The sequence below is a fragment of the Caenorhabditis remanei genome, chromosome IV (genome assembly GCF_010183535.1).
Source record: "Caenorhabditis remanei strain PX506 chromosome IV, whole genome shotgun sequence".
NCBI lineage: Eukaryota > Metazoa > Nematoda > Chromadorea > Rhabditida > Rhabditidae > Caenorhabditis > Caenorhabditis remanei.
The window spans coordinates 7,145,707-7,164,931 of NC_071331.1; the positions used below are offsets into that span (position 1 = coordinate 7,145,707).

At 36.3% G+C, this 19,225-nt stretch overlaps 3 protein-coding genes across 3 annotated transcripts; all 3 read left to right on the forward strand.

The window, feature by feature from the left end:
• Nucleotides 1-245: 245 nt before the first annotated feature.
• Nucleotides 246-2,953, forward strand: GCK72_012678 (uncharacterized protein; the record flags this gene model as incomplete). The annotated part of the gene is made up of 7 exons (XM_053729310.1): nucleotides 246-395; nucleotides 449-541; nucleotides 669-896; nucleotides 2,083-2,129; nucleotides 2,263-2,403; nucleotides 2,447-2,534; nucleotides 2,882-2,953. 7 exons carry the CDS (start codon nucleotides 246-248, stop codon nucleotides 2,951-2,953), a joined length of 819 nt encoding a protein of 272 aa, XP_053584082.1.
• Nucleotides 2,954-13,483: 10,530 nt separating this feature from the next.
• Nucleotides 13,484-13,991, forward strand: GCK72_012679 (uncharacterized protein; the record flags this gene model as incomplete). Its single annotated transcript, XM_053729311.1, has 3 exons — nucleotides 13,484-13,517; nucleotides 13,574-13,778; nucleotides 13,889-13,991. The coding sequence occupies 3 exons, from the start codon at nucleotides 13,484-13,486 to the stop codon at nucleotides 13,989-13,991; spliced, it is 342 nt and encodes a 113-aa protein (XP_053584083.1).
• A 422-nt stretch (nucleotides 13,992-14,413) lies between these two features.
• Nucleotides 14,414-17,884, forward strand: GCK72_012680 (uncharacterized protein; the record flags this gene model as incomplete). Its single annotated transcript, XM_053729312.1, has 4 exons — nucleotides 14,414-14,583; nucleotides 15,150-15,268; nucleotides 15,366-15,666; nucleotides 17,698-17,884. The coding sequence occupies 4 exons, from the start codon at nucleotides 14,414-14,416 to the stop codon at nucleotides 17,882-17,884; spliced, it is 777 nt and encodes a 258-aa protein (XP_053584084.1).
• Between the last annotated feature and the right edge of the window lie 1,341 nt (nucleotides 17,885-19,225).

The window sequence follows — 19,225 nt, forward strand, 5'->3', positions numbered from 1 at the left end:
GTTATAGATAAAAGAAACAAAACAAAAACGGTACCCTGACAGTATGATAAGAGGTAAGGAATTTGACACGTCGCTATAATCACGATATCATAATTGAACATTTCTGCAATCAACACTCATAGTCATGTTGCTGAAACTGAAAATTTTTGTTTCACGGGTTTTTTGTTCGATGATTTATATTTGGTTCCAGACTAGCTTTTTCCCACCTCGACCCATGCCGAAAAAACTTGTCCCTCGATCACGATATGGAACCAAAACTGTGGTCCCCAAATGTCTGTATCGTCAACTCGAAATCCACCAAAGTCCACGATTCCCCTAAACCCAACATCCTCCTCATGATATTTCCCAACGGGACCATCTGGCTAAACTACCGTATTCGATCCGAGGCACCAGATGTTCTTTGGTTTTCGAAAGTTACTCCTATAATGCTGCTGACGTGGAGTTACAGTGGTTGGAATGGTCACCGGTGTCTACAGTAAGAAGTGACTATAATCTTCCGGATTTTCGAATGACGAATATCACGTATGGAAGTATTACTGAGGTGAGAAGATCTTGGTATTCATAAATTAACACTCCAAGAAAAAATTATGTTTTTTGTCGAGCATATAAAACAGGAAACTTCAATCGTCACGTGGAATCTGCTTTAAATTATTTTCCAAACCTTCCAGGCCTATACCGCAGGAATGTGGCACCGTCTGTCCGTGTCCATTCATTTCGAACGTCTCTACGGTTTCTATATTCTTCAAATGTATCTTCCTACCTACATATCTGTATTCATATCATGGATTGATTTCTGGATGGATACGAAAGCACTCCCTGCTAGAATCACACTTTCAGTCTCTTCATTAATGGCGTTGACGTTTCAATTTGGTAACATTGTCAAGTCACTGCCAAAGGTGAGAACTTGCTGTTTCAGATTCTTGATTTGTTGTTTGTCAAAAAAAGCAAATTAATAAAAGTCGATTAGTGGAAAAAACAAGTAATATTCATGAGTTTGCGTATTCGAGCAGACAGTGAATTTTAAAATTTGAGTCAACGTTTGAGAAAATGCCACGTCCGGAACAGAGATGTTGGGAAGTGAAAATTTTCTTATCCGGAAGTCGGAAGTCGGAAGTTGGAAGTGATTTTTCTTATTAGGAAGTCGGAAGTCGGAAGTCGGAAGTAAAATTTCTTATCCGGAAGTCGGAAGTCGGAAGTGAAAAAACGTCCGGAAGTCGGAAGTCGGAATTAGATTTTTTCGCAAATATTCAAAAACTCCAAGAGAAAAGTTATAAAATTGCCGAAAATCAGTGGAAAATTAGTTTTTTGCTGAAGAACATCTTATTTTCTGTTTTTTAGACCATTTTACCATGTATTTCTGCGAAATTTACTTTTCCGATTTTCCACCGTTATGGAATGACGCAAGTCGGAAATAAAATTTCTTATCCGGAAGTCGGAAGTCGGAAGTCGGAAGTGAAATTTCTTATCCGGAAGTCGGAAGTCGGAAGTCGGAAGTGAAAAAAACCCGGAAGTCGGAAGTCGGAAGTCGGAAGTCGGAATTCCCAACAACACTGGTCCGGAATCACCATTTGTTCTTTTTTCGAGTGCCTAAAAGCAAACAATTGTATCAAAATCTTACTGTATCAGGGTGCTAAATAACTTCAGTGAAAATGTTATTATTCACTGCAACATGAGAACATCCTGTTTCAAAAATTTCATTTTCCGAGATTTCGATTGTCTTTCTATGGCACATTTCGATAAGTGCGTGTTTCAGAATCATGATTTTTGGATACGCATAAACGAACTATCGTTTGATGCATTTCAAAAAAAGCTTGCCTTGAAATAATAGTTTATAATGCCTTGAAATAATAGTGGATAGTTTATAATCAATTTGCAGGTATTCTTGTCAAAATTTTTTATGATTGTGCTTTAAATTTGAATATAATTTATCCTTCATTTTCCTGCGATGCCTGGAAAAAATGATACTTTAAAAAAATTAAATATTTCTGTTGCACACATCTTATTGCATTGAATTTCGTAGGACAATAAATTCCATTTCTTCCCTTTGAATTCATAACATAAATCATCTCTTACGTATTTCAGGCCTCCTATGTCAAAGCAATCGATATCTGGATGTTCAGTTGTGTCGGGTGAGTTCTAGCTTTTTGATTTTTTTTAAAGCAGGCCTATTGATAGAACGAATCAGTTTTCCGAACATCCAAAAATAATGTCTCACCCCCGAAACAGAAGCTCAATTGAAAAAATAATCCTTGAAATATTCAGATTCATCTTCTTCTCTCTAATCGAGTTAGCCATTGTGGCATACAACGATAAAATGCATGACCAACGACTTCGAGAAGCGAGATGTTCAGTGGGGAACTTGAATTCAAATGGAGTGGGACACCCTAATCTGGAATCTAGGAGGTATGGAAATGCGCTCTACTTATAATCTAGGGATTCGTTTCAGAAGTTTTGTGGAATTGAGTGCTCGACGAGCAAAAGGAAGTGAACTCGGAGCATCGATAGATCGAGTGGCCAGTATGCTATTTCCAACGGTGAGAGAATTTTTCCACTTTTTCAAAGCAGGCACATTATCGGCAAACTTTTTTTTTCAAACTTATATTTTTCTTTTGTTTCGGCAAACTTATATTTTTCTATTCATTTGTTAAAATTAGTCATTCTACCTCTCTCGTTGATTTTCTCGCAATTGTCTCTAATTCCAGATGAATTTTTCCACTTTTTCAAAGTAGACACATTATGGCTTAAGAATAATGAGAAATTAATAAAGATTTCTTTACATTTCACAAACCAATAAATAATTTTCTGCCCACTTATATTTTTGAATCCGAATTGGTTTTTTTTATTGATTGTGCGTTTTTTTCTACAATTTCTGCAATTCCAGATGTTCGCTCTCTTCAATCTGGTCTATTGGTCCTACTACTTGACGACAAGTATGAATCCGGTTTATACATGAACACTGATTGCTTCAATTTGATCTATACACTGGTTTTTATTTTTTGTGTTATTTAAATGAATTTGTGTAAAAGTCACGGAAAGTTGAGAGAATTGTTTTCTTGAAAGAACATTTAGTTTTTTTTTTAAATATGAAACGGGTTTGTTAAGATCAATCATGTTTCACAGAATTTGCTAAAAACTGAACCTTTAGGTTTGTTCAGTTAGAAACCATTTGGATTGGACCAACAAAAAACATGCGTTTGGAAACAAACAATTAATTTTCAAACATACGAAATGACCAGCTTACAATTTTCTGTTCCAGTTGATTCATAAGTCAGTTCTGTTATTTTCTCAACGATTACTGGTTAAGCAAACTTGAAATCTGCGACATTCAATAAGTAATTTAAAGAATTATACACTTTTCAGTCAGTGAGATGATACTCCGAATGCATACTTTAATTCCAGTGATCTCTGTTTCACAATGTTCTTCTAAACTGTTTGCGAAAATCGGAATTAGTTGTTTTCTTTTTATTTCCAAGATTTCTATTACAGCGAATTGTATGCTGAAATGCAGGTTTTTTGGAAACAGTTGCGGTAATAAAGCAAAAACCAGTGAAACTAAATATTGACTTTATTTGAGAACCGACTGAAACAGACCGGAAACACAGATAACCTCATAGCCCATTTCAAACTCAAAATGAGAATTGGCTGAAACACAAACAAATACCAAATCTTCCCGTTGGAGGTGGTAACCGCAGCAATAGTAATTGTAGAATCCATAGACTTTCCCCGTTTCCCATTTTTGATATTCACATCTATGTATGAATATTAGTTGATACCATAAACGCTTTCTTGACGAAATATGTATGTTGAAGACATAACTGTTCCTTTTAACTGGAGAACTTATGTATGAATATTGCGAAGTAAAAGTGAAAACTGCAACTGATGGTGTTAGATTTTCACGGTAATTTAGAGAAACGACATAATAGTTTCATTTTTTTACCTTGGTAATAAAAAAATTCAATAACCGAATAATTTTAGTGGAAAAGAGGAAAAAAATGTCAAGATTGATATTTATCAAATAAATCATTTAACCTAATCAGCCACAACAATATTGCAGTATCATTACTATGATAAGTGTATAAAAATGAAGAAATTATAATAATTGGATTTTATCTAGAGGATATATTTCTTTTCGTTTAACAACACTATACAATTTCTTTAGTTTTTTCTTACTCATGCTTTGCATAATTCTATCATCTCTGCTCGTATTTAATTGTAACCATGTAATGTACCAACGAACCAAGTTCCCTTTGTCTATTAGATTAGAAACCGTGAATTCTTTCTTTAAAATGTTCTGTTTTCCCAATGTTTTGTGTTCAGCTCCACCACACTTTTCTGTTTTGAAATGCAGATACTATTTGCAAAGTTATATTTTTTCCGATATTTTTTTTTCTTTGAAATAATAATAGATTCATTTTTCCTTCCCGGAACTCGATGTTTTAATGAAATAATTACACTTTCAGCTATTGATTAAAAGGAGTGACAAACTCGAAACATTGTTCGGCTTTGTGTAGCTCATTTATAAACATTATTCGAACCATTAACGGCTAAATAATAAATTATCATCATTTTACCAATTTACGTCATTTATTCGAAACCGCAAAAATAAAAACAGAAAAACGTGACAAACAATACAAATTTTGGCATTTTCTAGCGAGTGTGCAGAACCCCAAAAAGATAAAATAGAGAGAATCAGAGGGAAGAAAAATGGGACATGACTAATCACAAAAAAACAAAAGAAAACAGGAAAAGGGGAGGAATTAGAACCGGTATGAATCAATCTTCACTGTCGAGAGAAATAAATGCAGCATTGTCATTTTCACGATGATCTCGAAGAGTTGTTCTCGAGTTATTTGGAGCTGAACGACGGCCTTTCGAGAAGATTACACGGTCTTGAAGCTGGAAATGATAAAAGCTATCAGAAAGACAACGAAGCGTAAGAAATATAGATCGAAGAGATTTTTGAAAGTTATGAGACAGCAAAATTAATATAGGTACCAATTTATGTTTCACTTTTGTTTCAAAACTTGAAAATAAATGTTCTTATAGTATATCGACCCCAACACTTTTCAAACCAACCTCATCATCATCCTCATCCTCATCCAATCCACACGTCTCCACAGCTGGCAATTCTCCAGTATGAGACTCAATAAGTCTCGTATATTTGTATTCCAGCCGTCGATTTCTTCTACAAATGCAAATGAATCCAATCGAAAGGAGGACCATTGAGAGGACGAGAATAGTCAGAAGTGTCTTCTGGAAAGCAGTGAATGCACTGCAAGCCACTTCTTTCGTTTGGGAGGCGGCGCCAGTGATAACGCAGTGTCTGGAACATATAACTTGTGTTGAAAAAGAAATGAATTTTTATACTGTTTCGTCAAATTCTGAAAATCACTAACAAATATCTTTTCTGATTGGTCGTTAACAGCGTAACTCACTTTTTCGGAATACTATGAATCGTCTGCTTCCCATTAACACATTCTCCATTGATCGTCTCATAGTCATTCGATTCACAAACTGGACACGCCTGCGCAGTTTCCATGATCACCAAGAACAGACATCCATCACATGTTCCATCGGGACAACTGTGTGGAAGACGCATTTCCATTTGCTTTTTGGTTGGGAGACAACGAGCAACAACTACGAGTTGATTGCCATTCGGACACGTGGAGGAGAGCGATGCAACCGGGTCGAACCAGAAGAAGACGTCCAGTGGGCGGGACGTGTTGTCGTGGCTGTCTGAATAATAAAATCCAATTATTTACTGTTCTAGCACCACCAGATTATGAGTAGGTTATAATAAAATTTGTTACATCGATTTCTTTTTCCTACTCACCATACTCCAACACCTCATCACTTAAACTCGTGTTCCCACGAGTCCTACTCGTAGTGATTGAATCCAATCGACTCGCCACTAACAACGGAGTCACGTAGGCAGTCTTCGACCTATTCGAACTAGGAGTTGGCAGTGCAGTCACTCGACAAGCAAGTCCTTCAACAGCCTCTTTATCTTGGTCCAGTATTCCTATCATATCGAAATTATCGTATTGTTCCTGACATTTGATGTTAGGAGGGAACAGGGCGACAGAGAAGAAGTGATAGTAGGCTGAGCCTTCTCGGGAGAATACGCGGACACCAGAGATGTTCCATGATCTTAAATTATTCCAAATTTGAAAGAACATTATTAAGGTTTCACATTTTCTATATTAGTAATATCAATATTTCAAGACAGTGATCCAGACTCATTTTTGATATTGGCTAACCTTCCAACAAACGGCGAGAAATCATAAGTGAACTTCGTCTCATTGTTATCCTTCCCTCCAGAATCCAACTGAATCTTCCCAATAGCTGTACACGTCACTCCATCCTTTGACGTCAATCCTTGTCCACACGGAACACAACTTTTGACTCCAACTCTACTCGAAGAAGCGTTCACAATCGTGTTCACCGGACACGACACACACAATTTCGTCACTTCGTGCATATAATTTCCAGCCGGACACGGCACACACGTCTCTCCTCCAGCAGTATGTGGGCATGTCAGACATTGAGATGCACCGCCGCCTTGTCCTCCACGATGTCCGACATTGGTAACGTTGATTGAGTAGATTCTAGCTTCATCTGAGATTCTATCCTCTCCAGATGACACTCCAGACCGTAAGAATGCAACCATAAACCGCGCAGGAGTGTTTTTAGTTACAGTATGACTCCAGACTCGTTTACTGTTTGTTCCGTTGAATGCAGCAAGGAAGTGATAGAATGATTCTCGTTGTCCCTTGATTCCAGCTGACATGTCTTCTATGAAGTAGAGGGCGCATGACTCATCAGCACAGGAAGTTTCAAATACTATTGTCACTTGAGCCACTGGTACTTTCATAGTTTTGGATGGCTTAGGGGCAAGAGGGTTCCAGAATCCCTCTTCTATCGAAAGAATCAGTTCGAAGGCGATTCCAAGCTCAAGGGATGGAGCAGAGATGAGAGAGTCACCGGAAGGAAGCCAGGCGTCGCCAATGTTACAAGTAGTTGCGACGTCTGGAAATATTGTTACAGTTTCACTTTCGTAATTAAGGTTTCAATGATACATGAGTTTATTGAGTACTCGGTCAAACAAACTTTCACTCACCTTCAGAAATATATTCACATCGACTGCTCAACTTTGGCGGCATAACTGCCCAATTCTGGTATTGTAGTCCGTAGTTTGGTACTGTGTCGACTGGACATCGGGCGCAAGCTACAAAAGACGAAGCGAGATTAGAATTAGCTAAACAGGGATTGGTACAAAACATGATTTTGAAACATGGAGGATTTTCTTTTTTTTTTGTCTGAATGAGCCGATAAGTGAGGCTTTGCTCATTATTATAAAAACTTGATCTAAACTTTCAAATAGCCAAACTTATCCATTTTGGCACTCAAGGCAACTAAATTAGAAAAAATATCAAATTTTATCTGTTTTCCATGGTTAATATTACTTCTAGGTATCAGTTGAGAAACCGGTAATTTGGGATATTGATCCATTTTTGTATCTCAGGTACTGATTGTAAACCGGATAGAGTAACAGTTGCACCTTTACATTAATATCAATCACATGGATTAGTACAAAGCATGATTTTGAAACATGGAGGATTATCTTCCTATCTAGTAATGCTGATAAGTGAACAACTTTGCTCCTGATAAAAACTTAACCAAGCTAAACTTTCAATTAGTCGAACTTTTCTATTTTGACAATCAATGCAACTAATTTGTCACAATAAACACAAAAATCAAATTTTATCTGTTTTCCCTGGTTAATATTACTTCTATGTAACAGTTAAGAATTTGGTAACCCCACATACTCTCAAGAAATGATTGGAACCAGGATATCATAACTGTAGTTCCACCAGTCACTTCTATAAATTATCAGACAGAAAATACTTTTTTAAACTCACAATTCCCATCCGAATAATAATCTTTCTTGCAGAATTCACAGACTCCCAATTTGTTCTTCTCCATTCCGGGATTACATTTCGGACACGTCTTCCATGGAGTTGGTGGAGGGAGTTTAGTAGAAGAAGGCATGTCATCTCGACATATCGACGGTAACACTTTCTTGTAGACCGCCCGACTTGAACCGTTTGTACACGGTTCACGGACTGGATAGTAGTCGGATACACGGCAAGGAGGTCGGTCAATACACTTCTCGGATTTGAATCCAGAGTATTGAGATTCTGGACACTTTCCACATTGGGAGGACCCTTTGGAAGAGAAGTGACCAGGGGAGCATGGAATGCATTCCGCAGATCCTCCGGGAGAACTTGTACCAGGTGGACAGGCGGTACATTGTCTTGTGAATGCTAATCCTAGTACATCAATCCGATCAATATGAATAGGTTGACTGGATGCCTGGTATCCCAGATTGTTCTGAATAATCCATGAGATCACATTGGCACCCGACTTCAACTCGATCCTCCGTTTCCTCCAGTCTCCATTCCTCTCTTCTTCATCCTTCTCTTTTTTCGTATACTTCAAAAACATTGACTTGGCGACGTCATTGTAACTTTGACACTGCTCGTTACGGATGTCTACTTGCATGGAGAGAGCACGGTTGTTACGGGGCATTCTGAAAATATGAGAGTAAGCAGTTAATCCACGAAGGAAAGCAGTTTCAAATTCTCTTCAAATTCGAAGAACACTTTTTGCAACAGTAGATATGTCAATATAGATTTATAATATGTCTGATGATATAAAAAATTTGAGACCGAGGATATCAGTTTGGAGATTAGGAAGTTCAAAAGAGCAGTAAACTAGACGCCACGTTATTTTGTTATGATACAATGGATAAGAATATGGATATAACATTTTCAGTTATAAAGTCTAGGTAAAAAGAAAATGTTTTTTGACTGAATTTGGTAAGAACATCATGTGAGTTTCTTGAGAAAAATAGTGTCAGTTGTTTTGAAATTGTAAGATAGTAAATTCCAGACTTGTCAAAAATCGGGCCGGGTCGAGATTTTTCCTGAATTTGGCTCGGCCCGGCCCGTAACTAGTCTGGTAAGATAGAATATGATAGCTGGAGCCATTTTATTGATAGATTTATAAGAATTTTTGACAAAGTTATTAGGGAAACACAGTCATTAGTAACAGAGCACAGTTGTAAGAACGGTGCGATGCTAACAAAGATGAGAAACGGCAACTATTTTCCTAATTTTTTTGGTACTTATTCCGGTTATACAATATCAGTTTTTTTTCGATATCACCCCCGGCACCAGCAGATCATAATCCTATGCTAGCAAAATTTCTTCAAATTTTAATTTATTCCGTTTCTAGACAGTAATTTCAATACTTTTAATTTTTTTAAGCAGTTGCTTGTAAGATAAATTTGAGAATTTCTCGATAATTGAGCATCAAATTTCTTCAACAGTTCCCAAGTAAATACTCAAAAACTGGAATGTTTTCTTCAACTCACCGATAAGTGAACTCCACTGATCCTGGCCGGACCAAGTTAGCAGAAAAGGACAATCTGGAGACACATGGAGTGGGTATGTAGATCAACTTGCCGTCCTTAACAACCCAACCAGCTCTGTAAAAATTTCTAGACTGTTTAGGCTTACTGCTTCAGTTAATTTTTAACAAATTTTAAAAAGCAACTCTATTTGATGCTCTTATGTTTTCAATACAAAATGAACTCACTCTTTCGGACACTCCACTACTTGACTTTGCTGACTTGAAAACTGTGTATCCGGGTTGGAATCCATATTATCCACCGAGAAACCACTGGGTAATGTGACAAACTCTTCGTATCTGATACCACCACCCAAACTGAAGAATCCTGGATTACAGGGACGACAGTGTTGACTGTCGAGGTCGAGGTAGTGACCGGGTTCACACGAGAAGGCTGGAAATGTTTTAGTTGGTTTTTCTGTCACAAGGAGGTCATATAATTTTGGTCATTTTGGATTTTGATGCTTTCTTTATCAACGAAAATGTATACATTTAAAAACTGTTTGCCACGACCATTTACTCGGGACAGTGTTAAATAAGGAAACAACGTGAGTGTGCGAGGCCACTTTTTCGCACTGAAAACTTTGAATGTATAATAAACTCACAGCAATTCAAGCCTCTCCTCGGAGTTGGCAGATTCGAGCACTGTATTCCACTACGTGGCACTGCAACCCTCCATCTTTCTCCATTCTCATCGCAGTTTGTATACGTGAACTCGTAATCCTGATCCGTGCAAATTTGTTGGCATGTAGTGAAGGAGTAGAATATGAACAGGAGGGACGTGATATGAATACTGAAATACAAAAAAGAACTGTTTCAATTTTATGTCATGTTTGAGTTCTGGACAATCATACTTGTCAAATCACGGGCCGGCCCGCGGGCCGGCCCGCAGGGCCCGCAGCAAGCCTTTTTTTCAATATTTTGACGGGCCGGGCCGGAAGATTTTTTTAGCGGGCCCGGCCCGGCCCGGCCCGGCCCGGCCCGTGACAAGTATGTGGACAATTGATTTACTGACTCTGTGGAAAATCCAAAATCTCTTTTTCTATCTTCCACCCTTAATTATCCCCTCTGTCCATTCCAAATTAGCCTCTGATCCTTCCTCTAGAGGGTGTGGTTGGTTTTCCATGTGAGCCGTGTGTCAACAAAGAAGATGAAAAGATGAAAATGAAAAAGATGAGAGATAGAGAAATGTACTTTTTTTCTGATTTGTTATTTTGAAATAAGAGATGAAATAGAGGATGAAAAGGTGGTGCGTTGGAAGGGATTAAAAATTGGAATTCTTAGAAATTAGTTGTGAGATAGAGAATGTTACCAGTTTCAGTATTCTTAGAAACACGAAATGAAAGGGAATAATCGAGATTTCAGGAAGTTTCTATCAATTACTTTATGGTTTACGTTTTTCTCAGTGTGGGTCATTTTATGGCAATTAAAAATTAAATTTTTATCAGACTTGCCAAAAGTGGTTGAGTTTTCTCTCGGCCCCGGATTTTTAAACAAACTTTTTTTTGCAATTTTTCGAAATTTCAGAGTAAAAGTGCTTAAATTACCATGAATATTCACTTTCTGATTAAAATTTAAATTTTTAGTCAGAAATACTCATAAAATATTGGTTCAAAACGGGATGGCAAGGCGACGCAATTTTTGTTCAGTCAAAAAAAATTGGAGAACACTTTTTTTTGCAGTTTTAAAATGAAGTGAAATTTGCAAATAGTTCCAGTTCCTAATATAATAAAAATTATGTTTTTAAAATTTTGAAATTCACCTTTTAAAACTAGAAATCCGTTTCATGTCTATAATTTTCTACTGAAAACTGCAAACAATAATTTCATTTTCAGTCATTGCTTAAATTTGATAATAAGTTCAAAATATTGATTTGTCAGGACGAATCTTTTCTCCATTTATGTTTTTGCAAATATTGAGTTGAAACTAGAAATCTTGAAATTTACCCCTATTTCAAAACTGAAAAGAAATTAAGAATTTTTTTTAAAACTTCTCTTGAGTGTTGCTACTTGAAATCGCTCTTGAAAAAATCAAGATTTTCTCCAGATTTTGAAAATTTGAGCGAAAAAAAACCGTGTATCAAACTTTGTATTTTTCCTGTTTCATGGTGTTTATTAATGGAAAGAAAAATGCGTTGCAATTGATAGATACAGAATTTTTTATCGAACACTATTTCGTCATTCTCCAGTATTCAAAAGTTGTTCAAAAAAATAAAACTCACCAATACATATTTGTTGATATTTTGCTTGTTTATCCCCGGCTCAGAAGTTAATAGTACACAGGTTTAGTGAGGAGCGGCTTAACCACTTTAGAGCACTTTTAGTTGATAGTATATCTTCTTCGATTCCAATTCCACATTCTCCAACTTGACAGACAATTTTAATTATCCCAAGTGAGTGAAAGCAGCTTTTGAAAAAGAATGGAGAAGAGAATAGAGAAGAAGCGGGGAGAGAGAGCTAGAGACGAAGACATCCAGAAGACGTGTCTTGTTTTGGAAGAGGAGAGCCCGTGTGTCTGCGTCTCTCGTTCCTCCCGTACTCTCTCGTGTCAGCTTCTCGTGTCACAGAGAGAGAGAAAAATATCGATATTGGAGGGCGACAGACAACGTCGCTCCCTCTCTTTTCTATTCTGGAGAGGAAGGGGGACGGCGAAGCATGCAAATGCATTTGGAATCATTGTGAAGGACGGACGACGGAGAAGAAGGCAGATGGGTGTCCTTTCGGGGGGAGCAGATAATATTGGCTTCGTTAGGTGGGAGGGGAAGAGAATTTAGGGCAAATGACGGTTCTTTTGGATTGACGTTAATGGGAGGGAGAGGGTGAAATGAAAAATGGAATTTCGCTTATTTGATTTTCTGTTTCCGGAATCTTGTATATTTTTATGGTCAATAGGAGATCTTACTAATACTTGAGTAATTAGAACAGATTTATAACAGGGCGGTTTGAGATTTTTCACTGACCCAGGTTTCAGTACAACATTTGATTTTTGGATTTTTTTGCAAAAACAAACACCGATTTAAATAACCAATTTATTACAATTTCACTATTTTGTTTTATTAATCATGATAATGAAATGGCAATAGTATTCGGTTATTGAATATTATTATCATCTAGGTGAAAAAAAGAAAGAAAGAAGAAGAATGACATCCTTAACATTAGCTCTGGCCACACTAACTGGTTGACGTTGAACAGTTGCTCCCACATCTCTCCAACCAGAATGTATGTATTGCTAATAACTTTATAAGTGTTTCACCAAACAATTATGAATATCATGAAACAGAAAAATACAGTTTGTATACTCAAAATCTGGAGAAAAACTTGATTTTCTCAACAGCTATTTCACTCCAGAACATTGTATTTGAAAAAATTATATAAAATCTTTGCAGTTTCGAAATTAGGAGAATTGACGAGATTCCTTGACTATTTGATTATCGGTCTCCTTATTCATCGATATTTTGAACTTATCATCAAATTTCAGCAATGACTGAAAATTAAATTATTGTATGTAGTTTTCAAAGTTATAGACCTTCTAATTTAAAAAAATTGAAGTAAACATTTTTAAACCATATTTTTTCATCACATTAGAAATTGGATCTCTTTACAAATTTCCATTCGTTTTAAAACTGCAAAAATGTTCTTCAAATACTTTTAGTATGAAAAAGATTCTCTTCATGAAAAAAACCGTTGACATTAGTTGAAAATCGTTTGTTTTTACAAAAATTAAGACTCGAATGTCGATTTCTCATTGTTAAAATTATTTTTTCGTGGTTAGAAGTGCATTAATGAACAAATAATTGTTGAATCAAGGGTTCGTTCAGTTTTGTTCTATCAATTTTTATTCACTTCATCCTCAATTTCATCTCTTTTTCCAATATAACAAATCAGAAAAAAGCATACTTGCAACGGGCCGGGCCTTGACGAGAATTTCCACGTCCCTGCTGAAAACACTAGAACTGAAATTTTGAACAAGAATTTGAATTTTTTGAATTTTTTTGAATTGTTTCCCAAAAATGTCGAATTCGAAAATCCAATCAAAAATCCAACGTGACCTCAATTATTTAATCTCCTTGTGACAGTAAAACGTATAAAAACATTTTCAGCCCTCTCGTGTGAACCCGGTCACTACCTAGACCTCGACAGCCAGCACTGTCGTCCCTGTAACCCTGGATTCTTCAGTTTGGGAGGTGGTATCAGATACGAGGAGTTTGTCACATTACCCAGTGGTTTCTCGGTGGATAATATGGATTCCAACCCGGATACACAGTTTTCAAGTCAGCAAAGTCAAGTGGTGGAATGTCCGAAAGAGTGAGTTTGTGTGATATAGAAAAGATTGGAACATCAAAAAGTGATGCTTTTTAAAATTTGTTAAAATTTAACCGAAACAGTAAGCATAAACAATCTAGAAATGTTTACAGAGCCGGCTGGGTTTCCAAGGACGGCGAGTTGATCTACATACCCACTCCATGTGTCTCCAGATTGTCATTTTCTGCAAACTTGGTCCGGCCAGGATCGATATGACGGATCCGTACCATATTCATTTTTTTTGTTTAAATAACGGTAAAGAGGCATGATACCAAATTCAGTAAAGAATGTTTTCTTTTTACCTAGGCCTTATAACTGGAAATTTTTTATCCATGGTTAAACAGAATATCGTGGAGAAGTGGTAATTTTACTGCTCTTTTTAGCTCCCAAGTCTCCATACTCATATCCTTCAAAATGGTTTTTTTTGCTAACTGTTGTAAGTGCTTTTAGATTTGAAGAGTACTTGAAACTGCTTTAAAAAATTTAATCCCTTTCAAACATACCCTCATATCTTCAGAATGCCCCGTAAGGGCTAGCATTTTACTTTAGCATACATTTCTAGGATTAGGATTCACAAGATAATGTACCGCCTGTCCAACTGGTACAAGTTTCCCCAGAGGATCTGCAGAATGCATTCCATGCTCTCCTGGTCACTTCTCTTCGGGTCCTCCCAATGTGGAAAGTGTCCAGTTCTTCTACTAAACTCCCTTCACCAACTCCATGGAAGACGTGTCCGAAATGTAATCCCGGAATGGAGAAGAACACATTGGGAGTCTGTGAAAGAAAGATTATTATCCGGATGGGAATTGTGAGTTTTTTTTTAAGTGTACAGGGTGGAGAGGTTACTGAGATACGATGGAAGCTCAACACGCAAGATTACCGAATTCTTGACTGATACATGGAAGACATGTTAATCATGTAAAACAAAAAAAAGTTGATTATTTTTCAAGTTTAGTTGTCTTGAGTGTCAAAATAAATAAGTTTTTTTCTATTTGAAAGCATAAGTTTTATAATCAGAAGCAAAGCTGTTCGCTTATCAGTCTTATCAAGAAAAGAATCCTCCATGTTTCAAAGTCATGTTTTGTACGAATCACTGTTTAGCAAATTTTAATAATGAAATTCTTCTTGCGCCCGCTGTCCAGTCGACACTGTACCAAACTACTGGCTACAATACCAGAATTAGGAAGTTATGCCAATTTTTCCAGACGTCGCAACTACTTGTAACATTGGCGACGCCTGGCTTCCTTCCGGTGACTCTCTCATCTCTGCTAAATCCCTTGAAATTGGAATCGCCTTCGAAATGAGTTTTGAGTGTTGATAAAAAGAGGCTGTTGAAGGACTTGCTTGTCGAGTGACTGCACTGCCAACTCCCAGTTCGAATAGATCTAAAACTGCCTACGTGACTCCGTTGTTAGTGGCGAGTCGATTGGATTCAATCACTACGAGTAGGACTCATGGGAACACGAGTTTGGGTGATGAGGTGTTGGAGTATGGTGAGTTTAAGGAGGACAGTAGCGTAATATATTCTGTTACAACCAATTTATAATCTGGTAGTACTAAAACAGTGAATAATTGTATTCTATTATTCAGACAGCCACGACAACACGTCCCGCCCACTGGACGTCTTCTTTTGGTTCGACCCGGTTGCATCGCTCTCTTCCACGTGTCCGAATGGTAATCAACTCGTAGTTGTTGCTCGTTGTCTCCCAACCAAAAAACAAATGGAAATGCGTCTTCCACACAGTTGTCCCGATGGAACATGTGATGGATGTCTATTCTTGGTGATCATGGAAACTGCGCAGGCGTGTCCAGTTTGTGAATCGAATGACTATGAGACGATCAATGGAGAATGTGTTAATGGGAAGCAGACGATTCATAGTATTCCGAAAAAGTGAGTTTATCTGAGAATGTATAAGTTAATGAAAAAATAGATTTGGAACTGATTTTCTGAATTGGATGAAACAGTATAGAAACAGTTCCTAACACAAACTCTAAATTCCAGGACGGCGTGTTATCTCCAACAATTATGTTTTAAATTCATTTTACAAACATATGTTCACAGACATACAAATACGACCACGAATTTTGATCCTTGAAAGTGAAAGCGAAATTTTCATTATTTAGCTGTTCCACTCAACTGTTTTTAGATTTAATGAAAACTTTTAATTGTTGGGTGTTTTGCTATAACCACTCTTTTCATCCGTAACGGGCAATATCAGAATTACAATGATTTTGCCAAGTCAATGTTTTTGAAGTATACGAAAAAAGAGAAGGATGAAGAAAAGAGGAATGGGGACTGGAGGAAACGGAGGATCGAGTGGAAGTACATAAATCTTGGAGATCTATAGTAAGATCAAAATTTGAAAGAAAAATATCATAATAATTTTCTGAATGAACATATGTTATTGTGACTCGAAAGGACCTCGTATATCAATTCGTTTGAGATTAATGTGTTCTTCTTTACAGGTAATGTGAATCGGAAACATTTTTAGAAGAGAATAGGTTAAGTGATATATTTAAAACTCTCTAATCATATATATGTGATTGATAGTGTAAAGTTCTCAATCACCTGCAGACAACAAAGTCTTTAAAAATAAAATTTGAGTGTTTATTGTTATACATACGCAATAACCCGAAGAATTGTTTAAAGAACCGAAAATAAGTCTTGAAAATTTAGTGAAACAGTGATTATTGAGTTTTCCTTTGAATTGTCCTATTCCAGACATCAAGTAATCAAATGAGTCGCATCCCAATCGAAAAAATTTGCGGAACCAGCAATTAGTTTGATCACCTTTTTTTCTGTCATTACTTGTCGCTATTGTTTTGGAGGATGCATGCTCACATAGAAATATATTGCGACCCTTAGGTATTGTTAATTTCCGAGCCAACTAAATCATCTGATCCTATCAAACCAACAATAGTGAATATGTAGAGTATGTCTAACGGTATTTTTATAAAACTTGTAAATTTGCAGAACGTTTTTTTCAAAAGTATGTATTTCTTCTTGATGAAAACACTGTTCTTAAATAATTTGTCATTCGAAAACCTTAAATAATTTGTCATTCGAAAACCAACGTGTTAATTTTTTTGCGAAGACTAATCTGGGAACTGATAATTCGATTTCTTATTGTCGATTTTTGGTATTCTTTTAGAAAATTCATTCTCCGTTTTGATAAACCAGAAAACTTCCTTACTCAAAACCAAAGCAATAGAAGTTTCGATATTAAACAAATGTTCTGAATATTTTGAATTTGAATTTGAATTTGAAGTCTTGTAAACAATTTTTTTTAAAGTAACTGTTTCTAATTCCTCTCTGAAACTGCAATTCATTGCTGTAGCAGTGGGTGCTTTATGCTGCAGACAAAGTTGCAGAATGGCATAATTTTTATATTGGAGTATAATATTGGAAAGTTTTGGTACAATCTATATTTGTTTCAATAACCTGTCGCAATCAAAAAGTTGAAAAAAGCTTCTCTAGTACGTAGAAATGATTTCACTGTTTCTTGGTATTTTTGAACTTCAGCGTTTCAGCTTTTTACTATTGGAATGTCGTAGTAATATAAATTCAAAATGATGCCTACTTCAACTTTGTGAAACATGGAAAGCTGAAATTGACTCCAGTTTGAAACACAGTTTAACTTTTAATTGTAACGGTAATTAGAAAATACTCATAATTTATATCATCATAACAATTTGTGCTGCAAACTAGGTTTTTAAAAATTTGATCGTATAATATCCCTTCATGTTACTGTGATCGATGTTGTTTTAGTGAAACTGGATATTTCGGTTTGAAATTCATAATGCCGTCAATTTGATGCAGTACCGTAAAACAAACAGTCAAAGATTTAATACAGTAAAAATGAAACGGTGATTCACATTTAATCAATTCAAAGATTTTCAGTCAGAATGTATAAATATTCAGGCACCACAATTTTTATTTGATTCAAAGGATTACAATTGCTCGTAGGACATGTGGTGGGTCCGGAATAGATAAACCATCGTGGAATCCACATCGAATATGGTTATCAGAGCCAACCTCGATTCATTGCGGAGTTGCGAATACGTCCCCTCCGTGTCTATGTAAAGAGGCCACGAAGAACCAACACTGAGTTCATTTTGCATGATTTTCACGATTTAAGCAAAGTTGGAAGTGATATGGTGATTAATTTCTCACCAATACTCTCTCCAATTTCCTGAAAAAGTGTGCATCCAATTCGATGAGGTCATTGCTATCTCTTATCAGTTCAAACAGTGCAACTCCCACTCCTCTCGAGAATCCAAATTGCCCTCCAAAAGAGAGAATATACCGGATCATTCCTCGGGAGAGTTGAACTCCTCCCTCCAACTTCCTCCCTAATAACCTAATTGCGAAACCTTGACATTGTCTTTGGCTCATCTTGTTTTTTGTTCTGAAAATAAAAAGAAGGATTTATTTTCTGTGAAACATGTAACAGAGGTGCACCTAGCGGTGTGTTTGGAGCGGTATATCTCGGTTCCCGATGAAAATGTCAAAAACATTTTCACTTACAATTTATAGCTTTATATCAATTGAATATTTCTTAAATTGAAACAATTTTTATATCTTTAAAGGCAACAGAGATAGGAAGCTCTAAACTTCTACTAGCGGGTGGACTCTATTTCGAGAAGGAAAAAGTGAAAAAGTATAATCTATAAAAGTAATAAAATTGAAGTAAAATAAAATAAAAATTAAAAGTTGTACAGATGGCACTCCAACTGCTTAACCTCTCGACATCGCAGCATGACTTCTCATATGACTAACCATGCTAACAAGTTGGACGTGTCTCGCAAGTTGGAAACGGCCTTGAGATGAAAGAAGAACAATGTTGAGAAATTTTTGTTTGTTTGATTAGACGAAAAGTTCAAGTTGCATAATGCGCATTTATTCGAGAAGAGAACATCTCTCGAACCAGAATAAAAATACAAAGTTTCGTAGTTTTTTTTGCTCAAATTTTCAAAATCTGAAGAAAAACTTGATTTTTTCAAGAACTATTTCAAGCAGCAACTTTTAGTAGTTTTTAAAATGTTTTTTTTTAATTTCGGAATTTCCTTTTGTCAGGACAGTTGGGTCGTCAACAATAATAGACATGAGACGGATTCCTTGTAAACAACACTGAAAAATTCTTAAATAGTTTTCAGACTATTGAGAAATGTATTCTGTTTGCAAATTTCAATGCTGCGAAAAAAATCTGCAAAAAAGTTTTTACTGAACAAGTTTCTTTTCGCAGACTTGTCAAAAATCGGGCCGGGCCGAGATTTTTCTTGAGTTCGGCCCGGGCGGGCCGAAATTTTTCTTGATTTCAAAAAATGGGAACCCGTTTTTACCAAATTTTATTTGAAATTTTTCGGAAAAATAGAGTAAAAATGCTTAAATTATCATACATATTCACATTTTTCCTAAAATTTCCAAAAAAAAATCAAAAACTCAAAAT